Source organism: Haliaeetus albicilla, chromosome 20 (genome assembly GCF_947461875.1).
Source record: "Haliaeetus albicilla chromosome 20, bHalAlb1.1, whole genome shotgun sequence".
NCBI classification, from domain to species: Eukaryota; Metazoa; Chordata; class Aves; order Accipitriformes; family Accipitridae; genus Haliaeetus; species Haliaeetus albicilla.
This window is the reverse complement of record NC_091502.1, coordinates 27,181,397-27,206,645: the sequence shown is the minus strand read 5'-3', so window position 1 is coordinate 27,206,645 and position 25,249 is coordinate 27,181,397. Positions and strand designations below refer to the sequence as shown.

General features: G+C 63.4%; 1 protein-coding gene across 3 annotated transcripts in view; it reads left to right on the top strand.

The window, feature by feature from the left end:
* PDE2A (phosphodiesterase 2A) overlaps positions 1-25,249 on the top strand; it is a 54,509-nt gene that overhangs the window by 12,162 nt on the left and 17,098 nt on the right. Inside the window, exon 2 of one of the 3 annotated variants that reach the window (XM_069808703.1) lies at positions 13,063-13,123. In XM_069808703.1, coding sequence (XP_069664804.1) covers positions 13,063-13,123 — 61 coding nt within the window. Of the gene's footprint in view, positions 1-13,062; positions 13,124-13,598; positions 13,917-23,064; positions 23,301-25,249 lie in introns of those variants that run through there. The other 2 variants (XM_069808704.1, XM_069808702.1) reach the window with 2 other exon arrangements.

Sequence of the window (25,249 nt, the reverse complement as noted above, 5' to 3'; positions counted from 1 at the left end):
GTCATGTTCCTCTGCTTCCCATTTATTTCTCCCTTCTTGATACGCTGTCGAGCCTCAGCCACTTCCAGAGCCGGCGCTCCGAGCCTGCTCCCCCCTCCACCTCGCTCACACCAGCCTCTCCCTTTGCCTGGGCATTGGTGCCCACCCGGGGCTGTGCCCTGCTCGCAGCCGGGGGTGATGCCCACCCGTGCCCCCCGGGGACCCGCTTTTCCCCCCGCTCCCTCATCCCTCGGGGGCTGGCGGCATCGCCTGCCCTTTGCCCTCACACCCGGCACAGGCAGGACCGCAGTGTGGCTGCCGGCAGGCTCCTGTGCCGAAATGCGGCTGCGGGTACCGATCTGTCCTGCCATCCTTGCGTGCTCCGAGCATCCTCTGCGATGAGCCCCAGCTTGCTCCTGCCGCCAGCTCTGCAGGCATTGGGGTCACCGCTGTCACCCCATGGGGACACTGGCTCTCGCCCTGCCGAAGACCTCGCTGGCGCTGGGGCCAAGCCACCCTCCAGGTTTCCAGCTCCTCCAAAGTCACCGGAGTCACTTGTGCACTTACGGGCCACTAAGTGCTGTAATTACAGATATGCTTTAATTAGCATAATTGCGTTTCTACACAAATAAAACATTTGGCGTAGTTAATTCCTAGTCTGCAGCTCCAAACCCGAGACTTCTCACCCCCCTCGCCTCGGTGGCAGGGGAGCAGGCAGCTGCCAGCAGCGAGGACTGGCAGGGGTAGGACAGCGGGGTTCCCACCCCCCAGCCAGTAGATCCCCCCCAAAGTCCCACAGGGGCCTGAGCTGGAGCCCCCCCATTCCCCCCCACCCAGCACTGAGGGTAGCTGGGGTCCCCTTCCCTTTGACTTGTTAGGACACGGCACTGGGATTGCTGGGACATAGCATTGGGTTTGCTGGGACATGATACTGGGTTTTCTGGGGCACCGTATTGGGCTTGCTGGGATGCAGTACTGGGATTGCTAGGGTATGGCGCTGGACTTGTTAGGACATGGCACTGGGCTTGCTGGGAGATGATACTGGGCTTGATGGGACACAACACTCGTTTTGTTGGGACATGGCTCTGGAATTGCTGGAGCACCATACTGGGCTTGCTGGGACAAGGTACTGGGCTTGCTTGGATGCAGCACTGTGATTGCTAGGACATTGCACTGGGCTTGCTGGGACACAGCTGGAGCCCAGGCTTGGCCCTTGGGGCCGTGCTGGTAAGCGCTTGCCCCAGCCGGGCGAGACGTGCCTGGGCTGGGCACTGTGGATCTGGCCCCCCCAAGCCCATCCTGGAGCCTCCCCGCTGCCACTGTCCCCACCGAGCCAGCCCCGGGGTGGTCTGCCCCCACGCCCAAACACCCAGAGCCCCCCTGCACCCACAGCCACCCCCTTTAGCATCACCCTGGTGCCTGCCGGGCTCCTGAAAGGATTTCGCTGGAGGATGTGAAAGAAGCCGAGGAGCTGCTGGCGGCAGCATCCCGGCCCTTTGCCGGAAAAATACAGGGAAGAGTTGGGAAAATGGCCGATGCTCGTGTGCCTGCAGGGTTTGCTAAATGCCCTTTTCATTAAAAAAAAAAAAAAAAAGGGAAAAAAAAATCCATTTTTCTCAAGCTGAAAATGAAAGTGATTATGTAACAAGCAATAAATTACTTAAAGAGAATGACTCATTAGAGCAAATACAGAAAAAGTCACTGTGTATTTTTAGCTCGAACACCCCGTGCTGTACCCAGCGTTAACCCTTGTGGGGCACAGCCTGGCCCCCCACCTCGCCCCACCACGGACCAGGGTGACCCCCCTGGAGATGCCACGTTTTGTTCTGTAAGGATTTTGTCCCCGTGACATATTCCCGAAGGAGCGTGGAAGTGATGGGCCTGGTGCGGCCGAGCTGTGGGTTCCCCATCCCATGGCCCCACCTCGGTGGGATGCTCGTGGCTGGTCCAGGGGATGCTGCTCACCCCGGATCTGGGTCCCCATCCCGGGATGAGCCCCTGCTCCGCTTCCCCTCCCGGTCATTCCCGCCAGGATAATTAACCCTGATGCCTTCCTGAGCAGCGCAGACGGCGGGCGCCGCTGTTTTCTCCCTGCCAAAGAGCCTGATGAATTAATTTGGAAATAGAAGTGACGAACAAATTAATTGGAGGAGAACAAGGGAGCAAGCGAGCGAGCCGGTTTTAATCCAGGTTAAATTGGTGAGTGAATGCATCGTTAACAAAAGAGAGATAACGAGGGGGAATTGGAGCAGGCAGGTGCCAGGCGAGATGGTGGCAGCAGCTGCCTGGGCATGGGATGCCGAGGGATGAGAGTTGGCCTGAGAGGGGGAAAAAATCCTGGGGACACCAGTGGGAACCTGCAAGAGGGAGGGGAGGGAGAAGCGGGTGTCACCCCCACGTCAGGGTCCCTGGGGATGGTCTTGCCAGGCTCCTGCCTGCGCTGCCCACAACCCCACTCATCCCTTTGTCACCCCTTTGCCGAAGCGGAGCATCCTCATGGTCTGCTTTGTCTCCAAGGAGATTTCCACCAGGAGCAGGGTGGGAGGTGCCTGAAAGCACTAGGGAAAAGCTCGGGTCCCCTTTTGTCCCCCTTCTATGAGGTGGGTGTCACTGAGTCTAGAAGGGGAAACTGAGGCACAGCGTGTTTCAAAGCATCATCATAGCGGGGTATAGCACCCGGGCACCTGTGGTGCCCTCGGGGACAGAGGTGTCCCTCCTCAGGAATACGAGGGGGTCCTACCAGCGAAGGAACGAGTGGGGGAAACAGAGGCTGAGACGTGTGTGCTCGTGTCCCTGGGGCAAGAGGAAGGTTGAAGCGGGTGCCATTTTGAAGAAGGTGTCTGTAAATCAACCAAATCAGCCCTCCTGTCTGTGCCGGGAGTGGGTGAGCAGGTTTGGCGGGGGCATGGGCATAGAGAGCTGTGCTGGCCACACACACCCAGGCTGGGATCGCTTCAATGGGGTGCTGAGCATGCCCTGGTCGGGGCTCAGAGTATCCCTGGGGTCAGGGCTCAGAGCATCCCTTCCTTAAGTGGTGTTATCATTCAGGTCTGCTTTTGAGAATCCCATGGGATTAGGATGTGGGTGTGGAGGACACGGACCCTGTTCCCTGTGCACCAGAATTCTCAGGACTCTCAAAAGCTGATGGAAACCAGCCCCACTTCTCCGTCCCTGAGCAGAGCCCCTGGTACTTATGGTGGCACCTCAATCTGTTGTCACCTGGAAGCAAACCCACCGCAAAATGAGAGGCCAAGGCAAGCGGAGGGGACAAGCAGGAGTGGGTGGCAGAAGTCCCCGTATCCTGCAGCTGGAGCGGGGCCAGCATGGGGCAATGCAGCCCATCGCTAATGTATATCCCCTATTATTCTTTTATTTAATCCGGCAATATATTCACATCCTCCATATGCCTGGGCTGGTCTGGGGTCTTCCTTATTGCTGCTCAGCCACCTGGAGTAGCCGGCATGGCACAATCATTAACATGCTAACGATTTGTGTAAGTACTTCTGGAAGAACATTGCCCGCCTGGCTCAGATGCTTCATTTATTTTTCGCCTAGAATGTATCAGAAGAGAAATTTACAGTGATAAAAGGGGGGGAAAAAAACCGAGGCAAAACAAAATGAAGCTGCTAAATGAGGCTCCTGTTGCGCCGGGCTGGGTCAGTCTGCACCCCGGTGCTGTGCCTGCTGTCTGGGGCAGCCCTGGGGACTTGGGGTGGGGGGGTGTTCAGGGCTGTTTTCTCTGGGGGAAACTGAGGCACGGGGGGGGCTGGAGGCAGGTCAGGCTCTAAGCTTCGCTCTCAGGAGTCCCAGCCTGTTGTCTGCAGCTGAATAACTGGCAGCAGGGGCTGACGGGGCTGGGGGTGACCCTGCACCCTGCTGCACCCGCAGCACATGGTGCTGGGGGGCTGCGTGTCTGGAGTGTGCTGGGTCCCCGAGTGCTTGCTGTCCCCTGAGTGCATGCTGTCCTCCCCAGTGCATGCTGTCCCCCGAGTGCATGCTGTCCTCCCCAGTGCATGCTGTCCCCCCCCCATTGCATGCTGTCCCCTGAGTGCATGCTGTCCCCCAGGCACCTGCTGTCCCTCCTCCTAACGCATGCTCTCTCTCCTGGCACGTGCTGTCCCCAAAATGCATCTTGTCCCTCCAGACACATGCTGTACCTTCAGGCGACTACTGTCCCTCAAGACACGTGCTGTCCCTTGACACACACGCTGTCCCTCTGGGCACGTGCTGTCCTTTCAGGCACCTACTGTCCCTCAAGAACACGTGCTGTCCCTTAAGACACATGCTGTCCCCCAGGTGTGTGGTGTCATTCCAGATACATGCTACATGTTGTCCCAGATGCATGCAGTCCCTCCAGACCCATGCTGTTCCTCCAGACCCATGCTGTCCCTCCGGACACGTGCTGTCCCCTCAGATGCATGCAGTCCCCATGGATGTCATCTGTCCCTCGTCCCTCTGAGCATGCAGCGGCTGTGTGCTCTGACCCCATGCATGCAGGATGCTCTCAGGGGACAGGCTGTGTGTGACGAGGGTGGCTGAGCCACCCATGGTGCAAAAGCCCTTGCAAGCCAAGCCGGAGATGCCCGTGGCCACCATGGCCAGGGCTTGCTCATGCCAGGGGACTGGCTGAGCTGGCTCCATGCTGGGAAAGCGGTCAAGGAACGGAAAGAAGCTGCTGCTGGGGGGAGAGGGATGGGAACGAAGCAAACAGCCATTTAAACCCCTACCAGCCAGCCCTGCGGGGGCCCGGCCACCTTCTTGGGAAGGGAAATCATCTGCCGGGGAGCAGAGAGGGCTCTGCCATCACGCTCATCCCCCTAATTAGCCCTGGCTCCCCGGCAGCGGCTATGGGATGCGGGGGCTGCTGGCGGCCCCTCGGCACCCGGCGTGCTCTGAGCTGTCTCCATAGAGACCCTTCGAGGGCTCCATCACTTATTCATCGCCAGCATCGCTCACTCAGCCGGGCCCCTTCGTTATCCAGCTCAAAATCCGGCAATAGTAATGACAGCAGCAACAAAACCAGCAAAACCTTCCCTGCCTGCACCTGGGATGTGCTGCCACCAGGTCCCCGCAACTGGCATCTCCCGGGGACTGTCCCCGCCGAGGGACGGGGTGCCAGGACACCTGCATCCCTGCTCGGCCCCGGGTTCGTGCTGTGCTTCGGTTCCTGCGGTCGCATCCCTTTGCCTGGCTGTTGGGTGTCTATGGGGCTCGCAGTGTGCCCGGGGGTGGCAGGGGTGCTCTCGGCTCTTGGGGTGGCAGCGATGACAAAAGTGGCCCCAGTGACAGCTGGGATGGGGACAGGGTGAGTCGGTGATCCCTTCGCGTTGCTCAGGGTAAGCTGGCTGCCCCCAGCCCGTGCTGGAAAGGGAAGGGGTGTCCCTGGCCAGGACAGAGCCCCTGCCCCACTGCAGGCAGATATGGGGGATCAGGATGGGGCTGAGCTGCCACGGGGCTGCACAGGGTGCAAACACCGAGCTGCATGGGGTGCAGGCACTGGGGGGCACAGGGTAAAAATGTGGGGCTGCAAGGAGTACAAACACTGGGGTGCACAGGGTGCAAGAGTGGGGCTGCACAGGGTAAAAATGTGGGGCTGCATGGGATGCAAACACCTGGGTGCAAATGTGGGGCTGGGGTGCGGTGGGGGCAAACATTGGGCTGCACGGGCTGCAAATGTGGGGCTGGACGGGGTGCAAACATGGGACCACAGGACTGCAAATACCAGGCTGCTGCCCCCTCAGCTGCTGCTCATCCTCCCGGGCAGTGCGGGGGCTGCCGGGCTGAGGGACCCCCACCCAGGAGGTGGCTGGCTGACCCCGTGGGGCGGCTGAGGGGGTCCTGCTGCCCATGGGACATTTGGCACATGCCCGTGCCGCGCTGGCTCTGGGGTCACCCTCGGGGACCGACCATTGGCTACGGGGGGAGCAGAGGGAAAGGTGGGGAGTGCGTGTGTACTCACACTTGCATGCACGCACAACCCACACACATACATCCGATGCACACAAATACACCCCCCCCCACGCATTCACCAGCGTGCACGTGCCCCCCCAAGCGCATGCACACAAACACCCCCCCATGCGTATATGCACCCCACGTTTGCGCAAACACACCCACTCATGCATGTCTCTCTCGCGTGCACACGCTCTGCGTGCATGCGCCCCCATCCTTGCCCTCTCCATGTGCACACTCACACGCACACACAAGCACACCCCCCATGCATCCCAAGTGCACGTCCCCTTGTGTGCACGCCCCGCTTGTGTGCACACCCCCATGCGTGCATGTACATGTGCACGCAGGTGACACGCAAACCAGTGCATACCCATGCAGGCACACTTGTGCGCACACACACACTTGTGCACACACACACACTTGTGCACACACACACGTCCCTCTGCCCTGACAGCCCCAGCTCTCCCAGAAACCACCCCCAGCAGCAATGCCCTCCTGCCCCGCTCTTCCTCCCTGTCCCGCTGCAGGTCTTCCTCACTCCTGCACACGCACAGGTCTCCCTGTGGGCAAGGGGCCCTGCCTGCTCCTGCCCAGGAGCAGAAATGTCATCTTTAACGGGAAGGGAAGGAGCCGGCGGCTTCTCCCTGCTGCTCTGAAGCGGTTTGGCTGCGGCAGCCGGTGCTATCGACCGGCTGGGTCCACGGAGCCTCCTGGCACCCCGAGCCTCGTCCCCAGGGGCTCGGCGGCGGCTGACCCCCAGCATTGCCCCGGGAAGGGATGCTGCAGCATCCCCTGCTCCGGCCGGGCAACGCAACCCTCCCACGGTGCAGCCACGTTTTGGCCACCGCCAGCCAGGGCCGTGGCGTCGGATAGGATTTATCAGTGAAGAAACCATCGTGAGCAGCAAACAAGATATCGATCTGCAGCCGCCGCGTCCAGCCCAGCGCCGGGTTATATCCCCGCCGAGCCAGCGGCGAGGCTTGGCTGCTGTGGAGAGCCCCGGCCGGGGGGATTAGCGGCCGAGCAGGAGAACAGATGGATTTATTTCCGCCTGAATTTAGAGCTGGCAGAGTACCCCAGATTAGCAGCTCCAGAGCAATAACACCTCAATTTATCTGTAGATACAGCAGCTCGATCAGCGGCTGCGTCCCCAGAGCTCTGCTCGAGCCAGCTGAGTCCGGGTCGCCTCTGCGGCAGGGAACCGGTCCACGGGCAGGGACCCCGCAGCCTCAGTTTCCCCAGTCGCCGGTCCAATGCCACTGACCCACGGGACGTGGGGTGCAATGAGGCATTTTCAGTGCCGGAGGCTTTGCCGCAGCCCCCGGCATCCCACCTTGCTTTGCCATAGCCACCCACGGCCACGTGCACCGTGTCCCCGTGCCTGGCCACGCCGTGTGTCCCCTCCCTCCTGCGAGCTGCGGGGCAGGGATGCTGCGGGGATGCTCGGGGAGGTGTCACGGTCCTCGCCCCGGCTGTGCTTCACCGGAGCCGCTGTCGGAGTCAGGATCCGGCCCTGCAATCCATCCCGGCTCCGCCGCGGCGGCTTAATGAAGCTTCACTGATCTGACATGATTTACAGCAATGCTGGCACAGCTGGTAACCGCCGGGCCACGCTCCCCTCCCGCCACGGCTCCCTGGCTGCACTGTGCAAGGGGGCACCTGGTATCCCAGCACTCCCAGTATACCCAGTATACCCAAAGATGCTGCTCTGGGGGCAGGTTTCTGCAGCTTCCCCTCCTACGTATGACCTGCAAAGGGGCCTGGGCATGGGGAGAAAGCGTGCTGCTGGTCTTTTGGGGCTACATGGGCTTTGAAGGCTCAGCCTTGCTTCTTACCCCCCCTCCAAATCCCTCGGCTTTGGTGCTTTGTTGCCGTCTGCTGCCAGCACCTCCCAAGGAAAAGCTGAGTCTGTGGGTCTTAAAACACCAAAGGGGATTTCTCCTGGTTTCTCTTGCGTGAAATAAGGGTTAATATTTACAAGCGTGCATGAACTTTGCTCCCTCCTATGCCATTAAACACCCCCAGCTGAAGCAGGGCTGGGATGCCTGGCAGGCTGCCGCCTCGAGTCCCTGAGGAGAGGCAGGATGGGCAGCGCCAATATATCGACCCCGGGTCGGAAACAGGGAAAAAACCACAGGCAGAGTGGAAATATAGGAAGCACGGCTGGGAAACATGCTCCTTTGCCTCTCCCCAGCACCCGGATTTATTCCCCAGCATCTCCCGGCCCCGTGCCAGGGCCAGGGGGCCGGTGCTGCATGTCCCCCATCTGACTGATGGTGACATTCCTCTCCGAGCGACATCGATCCCGGAGGGCTGCATGAGCCAGTGAGCTGGAGCAGCTCATAATTACACCAGATCATTAACAAGCCGGCCGGGGAGATGAGCTCTGTTGCATTCATGCAGGTTAAGAAGCAGCGCCTGCATGCAACCGTGGTGCTGCAGCCCTGCGTCCCTGCACCCCTGCGTCCCACCGCTCCGTCCCCAGGCACCCACGGGCGAGCAGTTGGGGATGGGGAAGCTGGGGACAGCCCCACACTGTGCCCTTGTGCGGGCTCAGCAATGGCTCTCTGTCCTGCGGGCAGCTGTGCCGGGCCCGTGACCTGCTCCCCGTGTGGCTCTAGTGACGATGACGTGCCAGGCTCGGCACCGATCCTGCGAGCCTGGGAGCTGATGCAGAGCGCCCAGCTCTTCAGGGGCTGATTGCTGCCTACCAGCTCCGTGAGGAAATCTGCTAGCCCCATGGGGAAATCTGCTTCATGCACAGGACCGGCATCCAAGCTGGCAGGATCCATCCAGGCTGGGCAGAGCCGGCAGGCTGAGATGATGCTCAGGCCCCTGCAGCGGGGTGTCCCCAGAGCTGGGGACCCTGGGGCGTGATCTTGGGGACCTGGGGGGTCCCGTGGTGGCCTGGTCAGGGTGATGGGCATAGTGAGACCCTGCCCCATGGGAGCTGACTCGGGGTGCAAGGCTTGAGCACCCAGCCCTGGAGTCCCCAGCGTTTGAAGCTGGGTGCTTGTTGGCTTTGCCCTCCCCCCCGCACCCCCCACTCTGCCACACGGTGCTGAGACATCGCTCGCCTGGCCGCCCTGGTGCCCTGCTGCTGCCTGCCTCATTAAGGCCAGCGGCTGACGAAGCTCTCTGCACCTCCCCTTGCTGCCATCGCTAATTATAGCCCAGCTGGAGGGTGACTCACCAGGAGCAGCACCCAGCCCCCAGTGCGGTCCTTCCCCCCCTCCCCAGCCCCATGGGCACATCGGGGTGATGCACCACCACCCACCGGGGCTGGATCCCTGCCCCTCGCCCACCCCGATCCCCCCTTTCCCGTAGGGACCCGATCCCTGGGACCTGCTTGGGTACAGGGTGGGGATGGTGGGGTCCTTCCCCCCGCAATGCAGGGGTGCTGCTCCCCAAACCCCGGCATGGTTGGCAGCCGCGGCTCCAAACCTGTTCGCAGCATCTGCTCCCATCTGGGCGGCTCTTATCCCCATTGCCATAGAAACAAATCCTGCCGGCACCCGGATCTGGCTGATTCCCGCTTGGCGAGAGGGGAAACTGAGGCTAGAGTGGAGGAAGAACCTGTCCAAAGGGTTTTTCCTCGGCAGCTGTGAGGGCTGGTGTGTGGCCGACCTCTGCTTGGTGGGAGGAGAAGAAAGACCGGAGCCGAAGCGGCCGCTGCTGGGGATGGGAGCAGAGAGCAAAGCAGCTAACGAGGTGCGAGGTGGGCAGGGGAGCAGGCAGGGGGTGAAGGCAGGCTGCCTGCCCACGCCACGGGACTTTGATGGCAGGGCAAGGCCCCAGGAGAGAGAAGAACTCCTCTGGCACCCAGTCCAGGGTAGGGGTGCATGGCCTCATGCCATCGCCTGGGCTGAGGTGCCCATCTCTGTGCCATCACCCAGGTTGAGGTGCCCATCACCCTGTGCCATCACCCAGGACGAGGTGCTCCTCTCCTTGCACCTGTGGCTGTGTCACCCTTCGGTCCCAGCACGATGCCAGCACAGCGCCGAGGGCTGGGGACCTGCGAGCCGAGGTGGGGGCTGTGGTATCCCAGCTTGGGGCTTCTCAGCCGCCCCGGGGCAGGACCCCCCTGCCTGCAGCGGCTGGTCCCAGGGTGAAGCCGGGGGGGCTGTGGGAGGGTGCCCTGGGGAACCGTGGGGGCTGGATGGGATGAGCCCCCCAAGGTGGCTGGGATGGCTTTGGTGGCTCTGGCCACTAGATGACCTTGCGGCTCCACTGGCCACCCTGACCCCCCCACCGGGCCCCCATGCCCTGGCCCTGGCACCACCCGGGGGCTGTGGGGTGCAGGGAGTGGGATGTGGGGTGCAGGGTGCGGGTGTGGGGGGGTGCAGGATGGTGGGTGCAGCACGCAGGGAGCTGCTGGGTGCAGGGTATGGGCTGCAGGGTGTAAATCCCAGCTTTGAGGCTGCAGCACCACGCACTTCCCTGAGCCGCTGAGGGGGTTTAGCTGCAGGGGGGCTGCTTCAGTAGCCCCCAAACCCTCCCCCATTTGGCCACTGGCCCGAGGTGGCCTGGGCCCTGTCATCCCGTGTCCCCACGGGACTCTCATGGGGGTGAGGGCACCCAGGAACTTCTCCCTCCATCCCTCCACCCTCCGGGGATGTTTTTGCCTCCACCAGCAGCCGGGCTTTTGTGGGTTCGGCGTTCCCCCATGGATTGCGAGATGATGCGAGAGGGGTTGAGCCCCTACGAGCCACCAGCGCATCCCCACAGCACCCTGTCCCTGGGGAGCAGCGGGACCCCTTTAGCTCCTGGCAGATGGGAGGCAAAACCAGGGATCTGTGCTTTTGCTCCGGTCAAAGCTTCTCCGGTGCGGCAGGCAGCACCTGCAGCTGCTGGGGGTTGTGTGTGTGTATTCTCTGATGTCTGATAGCGTGGCTGTGCACACAGCATTAGTGCGTAGGAGGGTCTTCGGGGTGTTTTGCAAAGCCTGTGGAGCAGAGGTCCTGGGGACACCCCTCTGCAGCGAGGCTGAGCGGAGGGGAAGAGTTCAGGAGAAAGGCTAATTTGGGGGTTGTTGGGGCCCTGCGAGGCGGGATGCTGGGCACCCTGCGAAGGGCCCTGCACCCGATGGATTTCCCACCCCATCCAGCCTCTCCGCAAGCCTGGCTGAAGAATTGGCTTAAGATAACAGAGGCGATAGCTGCTGAGCAGCCCCGGGGAGAGGATAAGAACATGAGTGGCACTTAAGTGACTGTTACTGGTGGCTTAGGCCAGTTTAGCTCCGATTTAGCTGATCTGGGTGATGAGGGAAGATTGAGTGAGCCGAGGGGTTCATGGGATTTGGAGGAAGAGCAGGAGGCCTTCCTCCCCCAGCCCAAACCTTCCTCCTCTGTCCAGAGGAGATGGAGGTGGGATGCCAGCCCTGGCAGGCCCTGTGCCTTTGCGCTCTTTGGCATAATATCTTCTTTGATTGCACATCTCTCTCCTGCCTCCTTTATTTCCCATTTATCTGTGTTTTCGTTTGGTCACGCTGCCTGCGTCCCTCACGCAGCGTGGCATGTGGCTGCCATGTCGTGTCCCCGCCAGACCGATCCTCATCGGTTCCTCGCCGTGCATGAAGAAGCTGTTAAATTGTTGCTCTGTCACCCCAAAAGCCCTGTCTCTTTGGGGTGGGCTCCCCGAGCTGAGCCGGTGCCCCAGGGGACGTCGGGGTGGCAGAGCACCCCTCTCCTCTGTGCATGCTGTGGCGAAGTGGTCCCTGGGGTCCCCATATGGCTCAGGCTGTGCAGGGGGAGCAGCACCCCCAAAATCCTGGTGCTTGACGCTGGGAGAGGATGGGAGAGTTGGGGCGTGGTGGTGTGTCACTTCTCACCGAAGGTGATGGGGGATATATAGGAGGCTGGGGGTGAACAGCCCCTGCATCCCTACGGGGGGGTCCCCAAGTGGGGTCTTCTCCAGCGTGTAAGATGGGGGTCCCTCCCTATCCAAGAATGGGGATGGGGTGCTCTTCCAATGCGGGGTGGGGGGTAGGACATCCCCAATATCCCCTGGGCTTGGGGGGTGGGGGGTGTGTTTCTCTGTACCAAGCCCTGCAGCAGAGTCACCCCAGAGCCAGCGGATGGGCATCCCTGCCCGAAAATGGGGGGAGGCTTCCAGTGTCTGACCAGGGAGGGTAGGGGGGGAGCCCCCAACCCAAGCCTGGGGCACAGCCCTTAAGGGAGGGGGGTCACTTTAGCTGGAGAATAAGGGGGTGCTCTTCCAATGCAGGGTGGCGAGTGGGACATCCCCGCTATCCCCTGGGGATTGGGGACGGGGGGGTCTGTCTGTACCGTGGGGGGGGAATTGGGGTACGACCCCCGCCCAAGAAGGGGGAAGGTGCGGGGGACCCCTCTACCCCAAAATGCGACAAGGGAAGTGTTTACCATGGGGCAGCTGTCCCCCCGCCCTGGAGGCCAGACCCATGGAGGCACACCCCGTACCTGCCCCATAGGAGAGCACTACCAGCCCCCTGCCCCATAGCAGGAGCACCCCAACCCCACACCGGGGAGCGATGCCCTGACCCACTCCCCACACCAGGGACCTCCACCCTGACCCCCATCCCACACTGCCACCCCCTGCTCCACACCAGGAACCTCACACTGATCCCCCCCACACACCAGGGACCCTTGCACCGACCCCCTCCCCACACTGGGGACCCTCTCCCCGACCCCCACCCCACACTGGGGAGCGATGCCCCGATGCCCAGCCCCACACCAGGGAACCTTGCCCCGACCCCCACCCCACCCCGAGGAGCGATGCCCCGACCCCCACCCCACACCGGGGACCTCCACCCCGACCCCTACCCCACACCAGGGAACCTTGCCCCGACCCCCACCCCACCCCAGGGACCTCCACCCCGACCCCTACCCCACACCGGGGACCCTCGCCCCGACCCCCTCCTCACACCGGGGACCCTCCCCCCACCCCGAGGACCTCCGCCCCCCTCCCCTCCCACCCCGGCCCCTTAGGACCCCGCGGAGCCGGCGCGCAGCAGGTGCGGAGCGGGGCGCGGAGCGGGGCGGAGCGGGGCGGGGAGCGGCGGGGAGCCCGGCCGGGCCGAGCCGAGCCGGGAGAGCCGGGAGCCGGCATGGTGCTGGGGCTGCAGCATCTCCTCACCGCCCTCCTTCAATTTTTCAGACGGGGCCAGCAGGTTTTCTTGAAGGTGGAGGACGCCGTGCCCGGCTCCGAGGCGTTACAGGTAGGGACGGCGGGGACCCCCCCCCTCCCTCCATCCCACTCCACGGGTGCCCCCCCGCTCCCCTCCCACCCGGCACCCCCATCCCAACCGCCTCCCCTCCCACCCCAGACCCCCGACCCACCTCCCCTCCCACCCAGGACCCGGGGAAGCGGGGACTGGGGCAGCCTGGCTGAGCCCACTCCCCACCCGGGCCCGGGGGTGCTGGGGGTCCCCGGGGTTTATGGCTGGGGTGGGGGGGGGCACCGGGAGCGCTGGGCGGGGGGGGGCGGGGGAGCGGAGGAGCCCGGGGTCCCGGTCCGCCGTACTCGGCGCTGCACGGGGTGGGGGTGCGGTGGGACCGGGGGCTGCGGGATCCCCCCACCCCGCGCCGGGGGGGGCCGGGGGGGGCTTTCCCGAGCCCGCTTGTACCCGCTTCTCTCCCCGCTCCTTTGCGGAGGGCTGCGAGTCCCCCGGGAGAGCCGGGAACGGGGTCCTGCCCGCTGGGGAAACTGAGGCACAGAGCTGCGGGACCGGCCCGGGGCGGGGGGGGGGCTGTGTCTGTGTCGTGTCCGTCCATCGTGTCCCCCCCGGCGCTTGGGGACACGTTGGGCTCCGTGTCCCATCCCCCCCCCCGCAGGCACGCAGGAAGGAGGCGGCAGGGGGGGTGCGGATCCCGCCGGGTCGGAGGAAATGGGCTGGACGGGCGGGCGGTCCCGGTCCCGGTCCCGGTCCCGGTCCCGGTCCCGGTCCCGGTCCCGGTCCCGGCAGCCGAGCCGAGAGCCGGGGCCGCGCCATGGGCACCCTGCAGGACACTGTAAGCGACCCCGGGGCGGGGGGGGGGAGGCTCTGCCCAGTCACCCGGGGAAATGGGGACCCCGGGGGGTCGGTGACCTCCGGGCCGGGGGTGGAGAGGGCTGGGGGTCCCTTGTGTGCGGAGGGGTTTGGGGTGTGAAGTGTTTGGGAGTGCCTGGGAATGCGGGTCCTGTGTGTCTGGGGGTATCGGGGTGCTGGGGTTGGGGTCCCTACTTCTCCGCATCCCCCTGCCCTGCTCTGCTCGCCGTGGGACCCCCAAGAGCTCGCCTGCGGGCAGCTCTGCCTGGTCAAGGCAGGGGCAGGCAGCCTGCCCCACTGTGGGGCCAGTCCTCGGGGGGGTTGTGCTGGGAAGGGAGGGACCCCCATCAGACCCCCCGGCAGCACCCTGCCCCGAGTCCTCCCCACCCTCTCCTAGCACCAGTTGCACATTTTTGGGGAGGGAAGGCTGCACCCCAGTATGTGCATGGGAAAACATTTGGTCCTTTGTGCTCCTGCACCTTCACACGCACCCGAATTTTTGGGGAAGGGGCTGCTTGGAGGGATTCACCCCAGCCCAGAACATTCCCAACCCCTCTCGCCGTCCGCCTGTCCACCATGCCGGATCCCTGACCCGAGTGCCGGGCAGCGCCGATGGTTTTGGGTGCGAGAGCCGTGGTCGTGGTCCCCCTGTGTGCCCAGAGCCGGCCGGTGGGCTCGGGCTGGGCAGGAGTGCAGTGGGTGGCTCCGGGTTCAAGGCCGGAGCGAGGCAGGGACCCGGGGCTTTGCGCTGGGAAATGAAGGGAAGGAAACGTTTTCCGGGAAACAGCTGAAAGCTGCTGACGGAGGGAAAGGAGCTGAGCTGGGCTGGTCTGTGCCCGAGGTGGGGCCGGGGCTCGCCATGGGGTGCACTGAGCCCCCCCAGGAGGGGCAGGATGAAGCTTGGGGACATCAGAGCTGTCACCCGGCACAGGGACAGGACACGTGACTCCTTACTGGCCAGGGCAAGTGGCCCTCTCTGCGGTGCGGGGGTCCTTGTGACCCCTCTTGGTCCCAGACCCCCAGCACCCAACTAGCCCTGTCCCAGGAGGGTGCTTACAGCTGGGTGGGCACCGAGCCCCGGCTGCAGCCCCCCCCGAGGGGACCCAGAGGTGTGTGGGGACCTGGAAGGGAGCCAGAAGCCCCAGTCCTGGGGGAGCAAAAGCCACCCAGATGCGTGAGGGGGCTGGTTTTAACCTGGAACACCAGCCTGGTCTGGGGGCTGCTGGGGTGGCACCGAGGAGGAGGAGGGGGACGCGTGCTGGGGCAGAGCTGCCCCATGGCCGTCCCTGGTGGGTGAGGCCACAGCAGCATGGGGCAAAGGGACGTGACCGGGGACGTGCGAGGGATGGGTGGCAGGGGACGGATCCTGCTGGGCTGCCCTGCTCCAGTGCACACCAGCCCGGGGTGGGTGAGGAACAGCTCATCCCCCCCGAAATTCTCTGGGACCCCAGTCCCTGTCAGTGCCCTGAGTGCTGGCTGCATTTGGGACCCCCATCCCCAAGCCTGGGGGGGTATATAGGGCTTGGGGCTTTATTACCCCTCCCACACCGGCCCCCCCCAACCACCCTGCTGTGGGGTGAGGCTGAAGATGGCTGCGCCTCCTCTCCCTCCCAGCCGCTGGCCCCAATGCAATTACCCGCTGACTAGCCCATGAATCAATCCCTAATTGATAACGTGTTCGCAGCCTGGCTAAGCAGGAAGGAGCTGGGGGGGGTCATGCCATGCCCAGGGGCTGGGGGGGACGACACTCTTGGCCACCGCTTGCCCGCGCTCCCCATCCTACCCCAGGGGATGCCTATGCTGACCTGCCGGGGCTCAGGATGCCTCGGCCAGCGGCGTGGGGCTGCTCCTGCCTCAGTTTCCCCATGCGTGAGGCCGGCTGGGCTCGTTGGGTGGGGGACCCGTCGAGGGCGGCGTGGGGACATGGGTGTGCAGGCGTTTGTCCCGGCGCTGCCGGCGTTTCCTCCGGCGGACACAAAACACATCAGCAGGGCAATAAAGGGGAGGAAAGGGCCGCGGCGCACAATGCGGCAGGGGCGCTTCTTTCCATGACGTGGGGCAGGGCTGGCTTCCTCCCCCACCCAGCCGCAGGGCAGAGCGGGACCCCCAGACTGGGGTGGGTGGGTGCACCCTAGTGGTCTCCAGCCTAGGGGGTCCTCACCGGCAAAAGCTCTTTCTGCACGGCCACTCCAAGAAGCAACTGCTCAAGGGTGCAGGATCAGTCCTCGCCGGCATTGCGTGTGCCCCGGCACTGCTTTTTGGGGGGGGGGCTGTGGGGTTCAGGCTGTGGGTCCCGGCCCTCTCATACCCCATGGCATCACACCAGGCTTGTGGCCACCTCCAGGCATGTGGAAACCAGGCTGGGGTGCAGAAATGACCCAGCTGGGGTGGCACAGCCCTGTGTCGTCCAGGGGGGGCTGCACGGTGAGCCCACAGCCTGGCTGGGGTGTGGGTGCTCCTGCTGCACCCCAGGCGGGGGGGGGGGGCTGTGTGCAGGCATCAGCACCGGGAGATGCAGAGTCGGGTTAGGGGCAGCCGGTGCTGGGGGGGCGGATTTGACCTTTGGTGTTTGCTGGAGGGGAGGAATTTCTCATGCCGGGTCCGGCAGTGTGGCATCGTCCTCTCCAGCCGCGATGGGCACCGCGGCCGACCTTGACTTTTTGGAGCTGAGCTGAGACATTTTGCAGGGAGGTGATGGCAGAGATCCCCTGCCCGCTGCCTGCAAGGCCAGGCTGGGGGGTGGCTCGGGTGCCCAGGGGGGCTCGCTGGGGGGACAATGGCATCCGTGGCAGTGCAGGGAGGACAGAGGGGTGAATTCAGCAGGGTCTTCTCATCCATCCCATACTGACGTGGCAGTCGGGGTGTTACTGGGGAGGGCTGAACCCGGTTCTCACCTGAGCCCCCTCCTGAGCATCCACAGCCACAGGAGGGTTCATCCCTAAAATGGGTTCCAGGGCTGAGCAGCCAAACCAGCTCCAGGGTGACCCTCTTGGAGTTGAGTCCGTGGACTTGGGGACCAGGCTGGGATCTGGAGCTGCTGGATCTTTGCAGCCGGATCCAGTCGCATCGCCGCCCTGGCTGTCCCATGGGCATGGGGGTGAGGATGCTGGGGACTCGCCCCGAGGAGGATGCGTGGAGAGGGAGATGCTGGGGGATGCGGAGGGGAGCAGATGGGGAGCAGGGCTGGTTCCTGAGACTCCCTGTTCTTGGCGCAGGAGAGGGGATCACTGCTCCCAGCCCAGTTCTGTCGGGATGCTGCCAAACCCAGAAGCAAATCCTCCCTGGCAGCTGTGTGTCAGCCAGAGTGGGGATTTTCTCTCTGCTTTTTGGCTCAGGCAGGTCCCCACAGGCGCATCCCTCTGCCACCCACGCGCCGGGCAGGATGGTACCCGTGGCTGTGGTGGGCGCGTGATGCCTGGCACCTTTGGGTGCCCTGGGGCTGGCTTTGGGACCAGCCATAGACAAGGGGGTTGGAGATGGGACCCCCAGCCAACTGCCCATCTGGGTGCTGATCCATTAAAGGCTGGCACTGGAAACCTTCCAGAATGGGGAGCCATTTAATGGGTGGCTTTGGGCTTCCCCTGGCTGTGCCTCACTTTCCCCATCTGAGTAGTGAGATCCCCACAATTCCCAGACCTCTCCCTGGCAGCTGAGAGCTGGATCCCATAACCAAACCCTCTTATATATGGAAAATAAAAGAGGTCTCCAGCAAATCCCCTGAGGGAGGCGGCTCTGCCAGCCCCTGGCCGCCCGGGCCCTGCTCCGGAGTGCTGCCCCAAATTGAATTCCTCCCAGCTGCAGATGGCCAGGAATTCAATTTTCCCAGTTCCATCAGAGGCTGATAAATAAACTCCCTAATCACTGCGCAGATCCCATTAGTGCTGACTGCGCCGGGAGGGGATGCGGGAATACTGCATCTCCCCTTCCCATCCCACCGCTCGAAGTCCCCACCCATGGGACCTGGCTGTCCCCATCCCTCCGAGCCCCTCTCCGGCTGCATCCCTGGAGCGCCTAGGGAGGAGGTTTCGCCACGATGCTCCTGAGCAGAGCCAGGCCAGCGGAACCTCGGCACGGCTAATCCACCAGAAAACATCTAGGAAAGTCTTTAAAACCCAGCCAGGAGGTGCTGGTGGCCGGCGGGGACGGGAAGGGGACCGTGTGCCAGAGAAAGCCTTCCAGGAACGGCACGTCCCGGGGATGCGCATGGTGCCAGCTTCCCCCCGGCACTGCCTGCAGCCGGGGCCCTGCGGCAGCGATGCTCGGCCCCGTGCCCGGCTCTGCCACCGGTGCCAGCGCCGAAGGCTCGGTAGCGGCCACCCCCAGCAATTGGGTGCCCGGGTGGGCACGGCAGCTGCTATAGGTGTCCTTGTCCCTTGGGATGAAGGTGGTCAGGTACCAGGGATGCTTCTAATGATGGAGCAGTTTCCCTGTGCCTGCCTCGGGAGGATGGAGACGGCTCTGGGGCTGCAGCCGTGGCGCAGGGATGGCATGTGGTGCCCGTGGGATTAGAGGAGGATTTTAGGGACCGGTGTGGCTTTGCCCTCTTTCTGCCCAGATGCCCCCTGAGCCCTGGCAGGGGGCTGGCATCGCCTGCCAGGATGCGGCTGGTGGTCCAAGCGGATGCTCAACCAGGACCATTTTCTGGCCTGAGTTTGCAGGATGGCCCCAGCTGCATCCCCATCCCATCCATGGGATCACCCCGCCAGGTCCGGGCACCCCCCTGGTCCCGTGTACCCCACAGCCGGGCCCGTTTCCCCCCCCCCCCGTCCCTGCCTATTTCCATCCTCCGGTGTGTTATTTATCGGCACTGCAGCCTTGCGGGGCCGGCAGCTCCGTGTGGGAACAGAAGGGCGGCCGGGTCAAGTCCCTTCCTGGAGATGCTGGGGTGTCACTGCAGCACTGCTGCACCCCCAAAATGGGCTGGGGCAGGAGATGGTGGGCTGAGTGGGGTCCTGGTCCCCTTCTCTGCCACAGGACATGAGGTAGGGACAAGTGACATGGGGCTGAGTGGGGTCCACATCCCCTTCCCCGCCACGGGACATGGGTTGGGGACAAGTGACATGGGGCTGAGCAGGGTGCAGGCAGCATTGCAGGCAGCAGCCCTGGCTGCAAGGTGCACGGGGGGTCCCCGGTGGTCCCCGGGGTCCCCGGGGTGCTGGGGTCCCCACGGGCGGGCAGGGCTGTCCGACCAACCATTTATCTGCTCCTCGCAATTCGTTTCCCACCGAAATAACAACTTCCTTCCCTTCCCGGCGGGAGAGACCCCCGGCCCTTTCCAGCTCCGCTCTTATCAACAACTAATTAGCAGCAAATCGTTTGGCCAGCCCGGCCGGGGACTGCTGTTCCAAGAAGGCCGCGATGTTCTCGGGGACGGGAAATCCTTGAGGAGGACGGCCGCGGTCCCGGCCGTTTGTCCTGCCCGACAAAGGGACATCAACAGGAAGCGACCTTGACTCCGGCCCCGTTCCATCGGCCCGGGAGGCGAGGCCGGGATGTGGGGGGACGACCTGGGGAGCATCCCTGAAGGTCTCAGGGGATGACGTTAGGTTGGAAAATTTGCTTGTGAAATTAAAAAGCCCCGCTCGGAGACTGCGGCATCCCCAGGGAACGTCGGTCCACCTGATCCCAGCCTGCGCAAATGTCCTCTGCAAACAACCTTTGCAAACAGGCCCATGCAAATACTCCTCGTGCGAATGGCCCCGTGCAAACCAACCTGTGCAAATGCCCCATGCGAATGGTTTGAACTGCCCATGCAAACTGCCCTGTGCAAAGAATCTGTGCCAACTGCCCGTGCAAAGCACCCTGTGCAAATGGCCTGTGCAAAGGCCCATGCAAACTGCATCGTGCAAACGGTCTGTGTAAACCACCTGTGCAAATCGCCCCTTGCGAGTGGCCTGTGCAAACTGCCCCGTGCAGACGGCCTGTGCAAATGCCGCATGCAAATGGTTTGCGCTGCCCATGCAACTCACCCTGTGCCAACAGCCTGGGCAAACTGCCCCATGCAAATGGTTTGCAGTGCCTCTGCAAACCGCCCCGTGCAAATGGCCTGTGCAAACCGCCTTGTGCAAATGGCCTTGTGCAGGTTGCCCCATAAGACCACCCTGCACTCACCGCTGGGGCTTGCGAGCCCGGCTGCCCGCCGTGTGCCTGGCAGGGCGATGCCGTGCCAGCCACCGCTCTCCGCCGGGCTCAACTGTGATTATGTTGCAGCCTCATCAGCTGGGACTCACTAATAGACAGAGAGCACCTGAAATGACTTTTAAAGTGCTATTTAAGGAGAAGCGAACAGCTCACGCTGGTGCAGTTAGTCAGCTCTCTCTGCCCGTTGGGTGGTGTTGAAGGCTGCGGTTAAGCGTGGCAGGCTCAAGAGAGTCCGGCGCACGGGCCAGGGATGCGCCGAGCTCCGGGGTTGATGCCGGGCTCAGCACAGCCCTTCCCATCTGGGCTCAACCCCAGTGCCGCCCGCAGCTGGTCCTGCATGGCTGCGACCCTGCACAGCTGGGGAAACTGAGGCAGGGGCGGGCGCGCAGGGCTCCTAGCCTGCTTTTTTCGGGTGGCTGATCCCACAGGTTTGCATCCTCCGGCTCTGGGAAGCCTCAGCCCAGCATCGCTGGATGCCAGGGCAGCTCCGTGCCAGGCTGCTGCCCGCCGGGGCCCAGCTCCTCATCTATCTGCTGCAACAGGACCCCGGGCAAATGACCGTGGGGAGGCAAGAGATATCCCAGAAGTGTTTCCTTCCCGTTTGCCCTCATTATCCTCCTATAAAAGATGAGGTAATTAAGGAGCTACCTCGGGTTACAGGTTGTTGCTGCCTGATGAGATTAAAGCAATGTAATTTGGGATCGAAAGCAGTGCTCTAATCCGGGATGGGCAGGCTCGGAGGCGATGGATGTTTTCCCGGCTGGGGTTGGGCAGAGCTGCTGGTTCTCTTCGTCTGTCTGTCCATCCATCGCTCCATCTTCTGCTGCCCTGGACCTTGCCCCAGGGATGTTGCTGCGGGGGTTATCAGGGATGCTGCCTCCATATCCCCACCCCGATGGAGAGGATTCCCTGGGGAATGGTGGCTCTGGGGCTGGGGGAAGGATCCTGGAGCAGTATGGGTATGGTGACAGGGACCTCAGCAGTGTCACTGCCCACAGCAGAGCTGGCTGGAGGTGAGAGCAAAGCTCCTGCCTACAGTGGGACCTGCTGCCTTCAGGAGTCGCTTCCCTGCTCCGTGCCTCAGTTTCCCCGCTTGCACCGCAGCGTTTTAGCCTGGCGATGTTCTCTGCCTGCAACAGGGCTCCTGCCTGGCCCTGCCTGCTTGTTGTCAGCTCCGCGTTGCTAACACACAGCCAGAGCTTGGCTATATTTAACCGCCGCGGCCGGAGCGTGGGGCTGTGCAGCTGGGGGGGGGGTGTAGCGGGGAGCAGCCCCCCAGGGAGGGGAGCAGGGCTGGGGGGCTCAGCATTGCCAGAGGCGAGGGGGAGGCGGGAGAGGAGGATGAATCACGGCTCAGGGATATTTTTAACATCGCCAGATTGCTTGGCAAATGCTTGGGCAGGGCGGCGCGGGCGCCGGGGCTGGGTGTTTGCTTGCAGCCACCGGCTGCTGGGGCTCAGCTTGGGGGTCTGGAGCGGCGGGGGGGGGTCCTTGGCTGCTCCCCTGGGATCCCAGGGTGTGAGCATGGTGTTGTCACCCTGCTGCCATGCATTGGAGAGGTGGCAAAGGAAGGGACGTCTGTCCCCGTGCCCTGGGAGACAACTCTGGGTGCAATCGGTGGGGCAGAAGGGGGTCCTGGACCAGCATCTTCCTCTGCAGAAGGGAGGCGGGAGGAGAGAAAGTGGCCTAGAGAGGAGAAAGTGATGGGGAAAGCCAGAGCTATGGCATGGGAGAGAGCCTGGATGTCCCTGCCTGTGGGCACTGACCCACTGCCTGCAGGTTTGGGGACAGGCAGGGAGCCCCCAGGGCTGCCCTGGCCAGGGGAGGTGACTCGAGCACCCGGGTGTCCCCAGGTTGGGGACACGGGGACCGGCAAAGGGCTGTGCTGGCAGAGGCAGGCTGCCTCCCAGATGGCAACGAGCGGCGGCAGGAATACAAATGTGATTTGCTTTTTGCCTGTCAGACGGGAGAACGCAACGAGATCCAGAGGCTGGCGGCTGCGGCCGAGCCGGCGCAGGCTAAAAATGCATCCGATGGGAAGACCCCAAGGTGGGAGGGAGCCGAGCCCCCAGCCCCGGCTCTGCAGGACTGCGATGGGGCGACCACCCTGGCCGGGCTCCCAGCTTGGCAGGCAGCCGTGGTCATCCTCCTTGTCGAGGGCTCTGCTCTGCAGGGGATGCCCCGGCGAGCAGCAGGGTCTGGAAGATGCTCCTCGGTCTTTGACGCCTGCAAACACCCTGCGAGAGGCAACGGGGCTGGTGTGAGAGGGCCTGGGGGCTGGCAGGGGGGTCCTGGCTGCACCGCGGCTCTGCCGGCTGCAGGGCTGCCATCTCTCACCCCATCTGCTGCTGGAGAGGGCTTAGGGCAAAGCGATAAGTGGGGCGATGGGGGGACTTTTCCCTGCCCCAGACCCCCCCCTCGCTGTACGCCGTGCCCTCAAACATCCCCATCTCTTTGCACCCTGAGCCGGCAGCCTTGCAAATGTGTTGGGCAACGTTTGCCCATGGGTGGGGATGGTGCCCGTGGGACGTGGGTACTGGGGGGGGCGGAATGCGATGCCCGTGGGCGCAAAAATCTGCATGCTCAGCATCTTGGATGCTCTAATTTGATTTGGGTGCCCCAGCTCAGGGAGTGAAGTCGTCCAGACGGAGCGTTGTCTGGCTTCATCCCGACGGCGATCGCTCACACAGGGGCTAACGCACTAATCCACTTACAGAATTAATTGGGATCATTTCCCTCGCGTTCCCAGGTGGATAAAGTCCCGTGGGAGGGGCAGGAGCCGGGCTCTGAGGGCTCGAAGGGAGACGGATGCCTCCGAGCTCGCAGGGTTGTGTCGGTCAAATAATTTACTTGTAGTTTTTATGGCAAAAGCTGGGCTGGAAACTCAGCCGGGAGATGATTCATTTCCTCGAGGTTCCTTGGCCCCGCAGCAAGCAGGGGCTGCTGTCCCCACCAGGACGGCACGAGGAAGGACGCAGCAGGAGCCTGCTGCTGAAGCCTGGGCCGGTGCCAGCATCCTCCCTTGGAGCCAGCACCCATGGGTGCTCCCGCAGCGATGGCAGGACCCAGCCTGGCTGCAGACCTGGCTCCCCCCAGCCCAGGACCCCTATCCTCAGCCTGGGAGCTGGGAAGGACACCCAGCCCCGGCCCCCCCTTGCAAGGCAGGGTGGGGGTCCTGCAGCCCAGCTCCACGTCCCTTCAGGAGCAGGATGCTCCCGGGCGCCGGGTATCGCAGCCTCGCTTTCTGTGCCTCAGTTTCCCCTTGGTTAAAGAGGAGCCCAGTGGGTGGCAGGTCCTGGATTTGAGCTCTTGCTGGTGCTAACTCCACTTTCCAAGTCCTCAAGTGCCCCCCCTCAGAAAGGGACCCCAGCTTCTAGGTACCCCCAAGGGTGCTCAGCATCCCAGCGGGTACCTCATTGCACTGGATCCCACCTCTCCCCGCTCCGAGGGGGGCTCCTCCTCACCCTGGGCGGGGGGCTCTGGGCAGGCGAGCATCACCCTGAGCTCCCCCATGGGGGAAAAATCATCTCCATCCATTGCCCAGGAGCGAGGCCAGGGGAATGGGTGCAAGCCCCGAGGCGTGAGACCCAGCAAGCGCAGGTGCTGGTGGGGGGGATGCCAGACCCCCCCTCCAGTCCCTCTCGGTCCCCATGGCAGGCGTGAGAGGAGCCTTTCCGGAGAGGAAGCCGGCCAGGATGGGATTTCTCTATTCCATAAACATCCAGAGAGGCCAGGGTGGGGGGGCAGGGGGGGGGGTGAACCCAGCTGCTGCGGCTGGTGGGGGTGAGCAGGGGGATGGATCTGTCCCAGAAATCTCTACTCAGCGTGTAGCCATCCCTCCCCGAAAAAAGTCACGTTTTTGCTGCTGGTGAATTCCCTCCACTGGAAAAGATGCTTTTCCAACCCAGCGGGGTCTGTTGGAGCCTGGGGTGGGATGAGTGGGACGAATGGGGGGGGCTATGCTGGGGATTCCCACCATTGCATGCCTGGGTACGGGATGCTGCCGCGGCTCTTTGAAAGGAAAGAGGGAGAAAAAAAATAGGGGGAAAATAAAAAGGTGCCATTTTCCACAGGGAGGAAAGCAGCTCGTGCTCCGGCCAGCTGGGCCGCGGTGAGGTTTGGCTTTGCCGAAGCCGTGGGGGTTTGTGCCGCGCGGGGCCGTGCTGTGCCCTGGCTTGTGTCGGAGCAAAGACAAATTGCTTACTCTAATGAGATGAATGGCTTCATTAATCACTCGATGGCTCCGGCGGGAAATATTGAGGCAGATAGGGCTCCGGCGTTGCTCCGCGCCGGGGGATGCTGGCGTGCCAGCCGAGCGGAGCCAGCAAAATCCCTGCCGGCACCACCATCCCATGGGCTACCCGGGGGGTCAGCGATGGCACGTGTCACCCAGTCAGCTTGGGTGTCTGGTAGAGCGAGACCAGCGTCCCCATCCTCCCAGGCCAGAGCAAAGCTGACACCAGTCCCAGGTCGATGGTCCCACTGGGCCACAGGGACAAGGACAGGGACGGTGCTGGTCCCCTGCTCTAGCCTGCTCTGCAGGAGCAGCATCCTCAGCTCCTGGGGTTGTCAGTGATGCCCAGCACTGTGCTGTGTCCCCTGCCCGCTGGGTCTGGATGGGTACTGGAGCTGCTGCCTGCACCCTCTCCCTGGGTCTAGCCCCAAATCCACCCCCCTCCCCAGCACGCATCTCCTGGCATCCCTGTCCCAGGCGGCATTTTCGGAGCTGCTGGGCGTGCAGACCTCGGGATGAGGGTGTCAGGCTCTGCTCTGACAGCTGGGAAATGCAATCGCTCCACGCTTCCCCCCACTTCGGTGAAGTTAATTAACCCTCCATGCCCTCCTGGGAAGTGTTATTATTGCTCTGCCCTCCAGGGAAGCTGGGACGCGGAGCAGGCGCTGGCAGCGGCGGATGGGGAAGCCTCTCCCGCGGAATGTTCGGGTCCCCTGCCCTGGTGGGTGCAGGTCTAGGGGCTGTGGTGAGCCCAGCTCGGTGGGTCCCGGTGACATCCCGTGACAGCGATGGGGTGGCTGATGGCTTCATCTCCTCGCCGGGTGCTGGAACATCCCACTACACCAGGGATGTGTGTGCCAACACGGCCTCATCCGAACACCCCGGCCCAGCCAAGTGTACCCCGAGCCAGGGACGGATCCGGAGAGCCCCCCGCTTCCGTG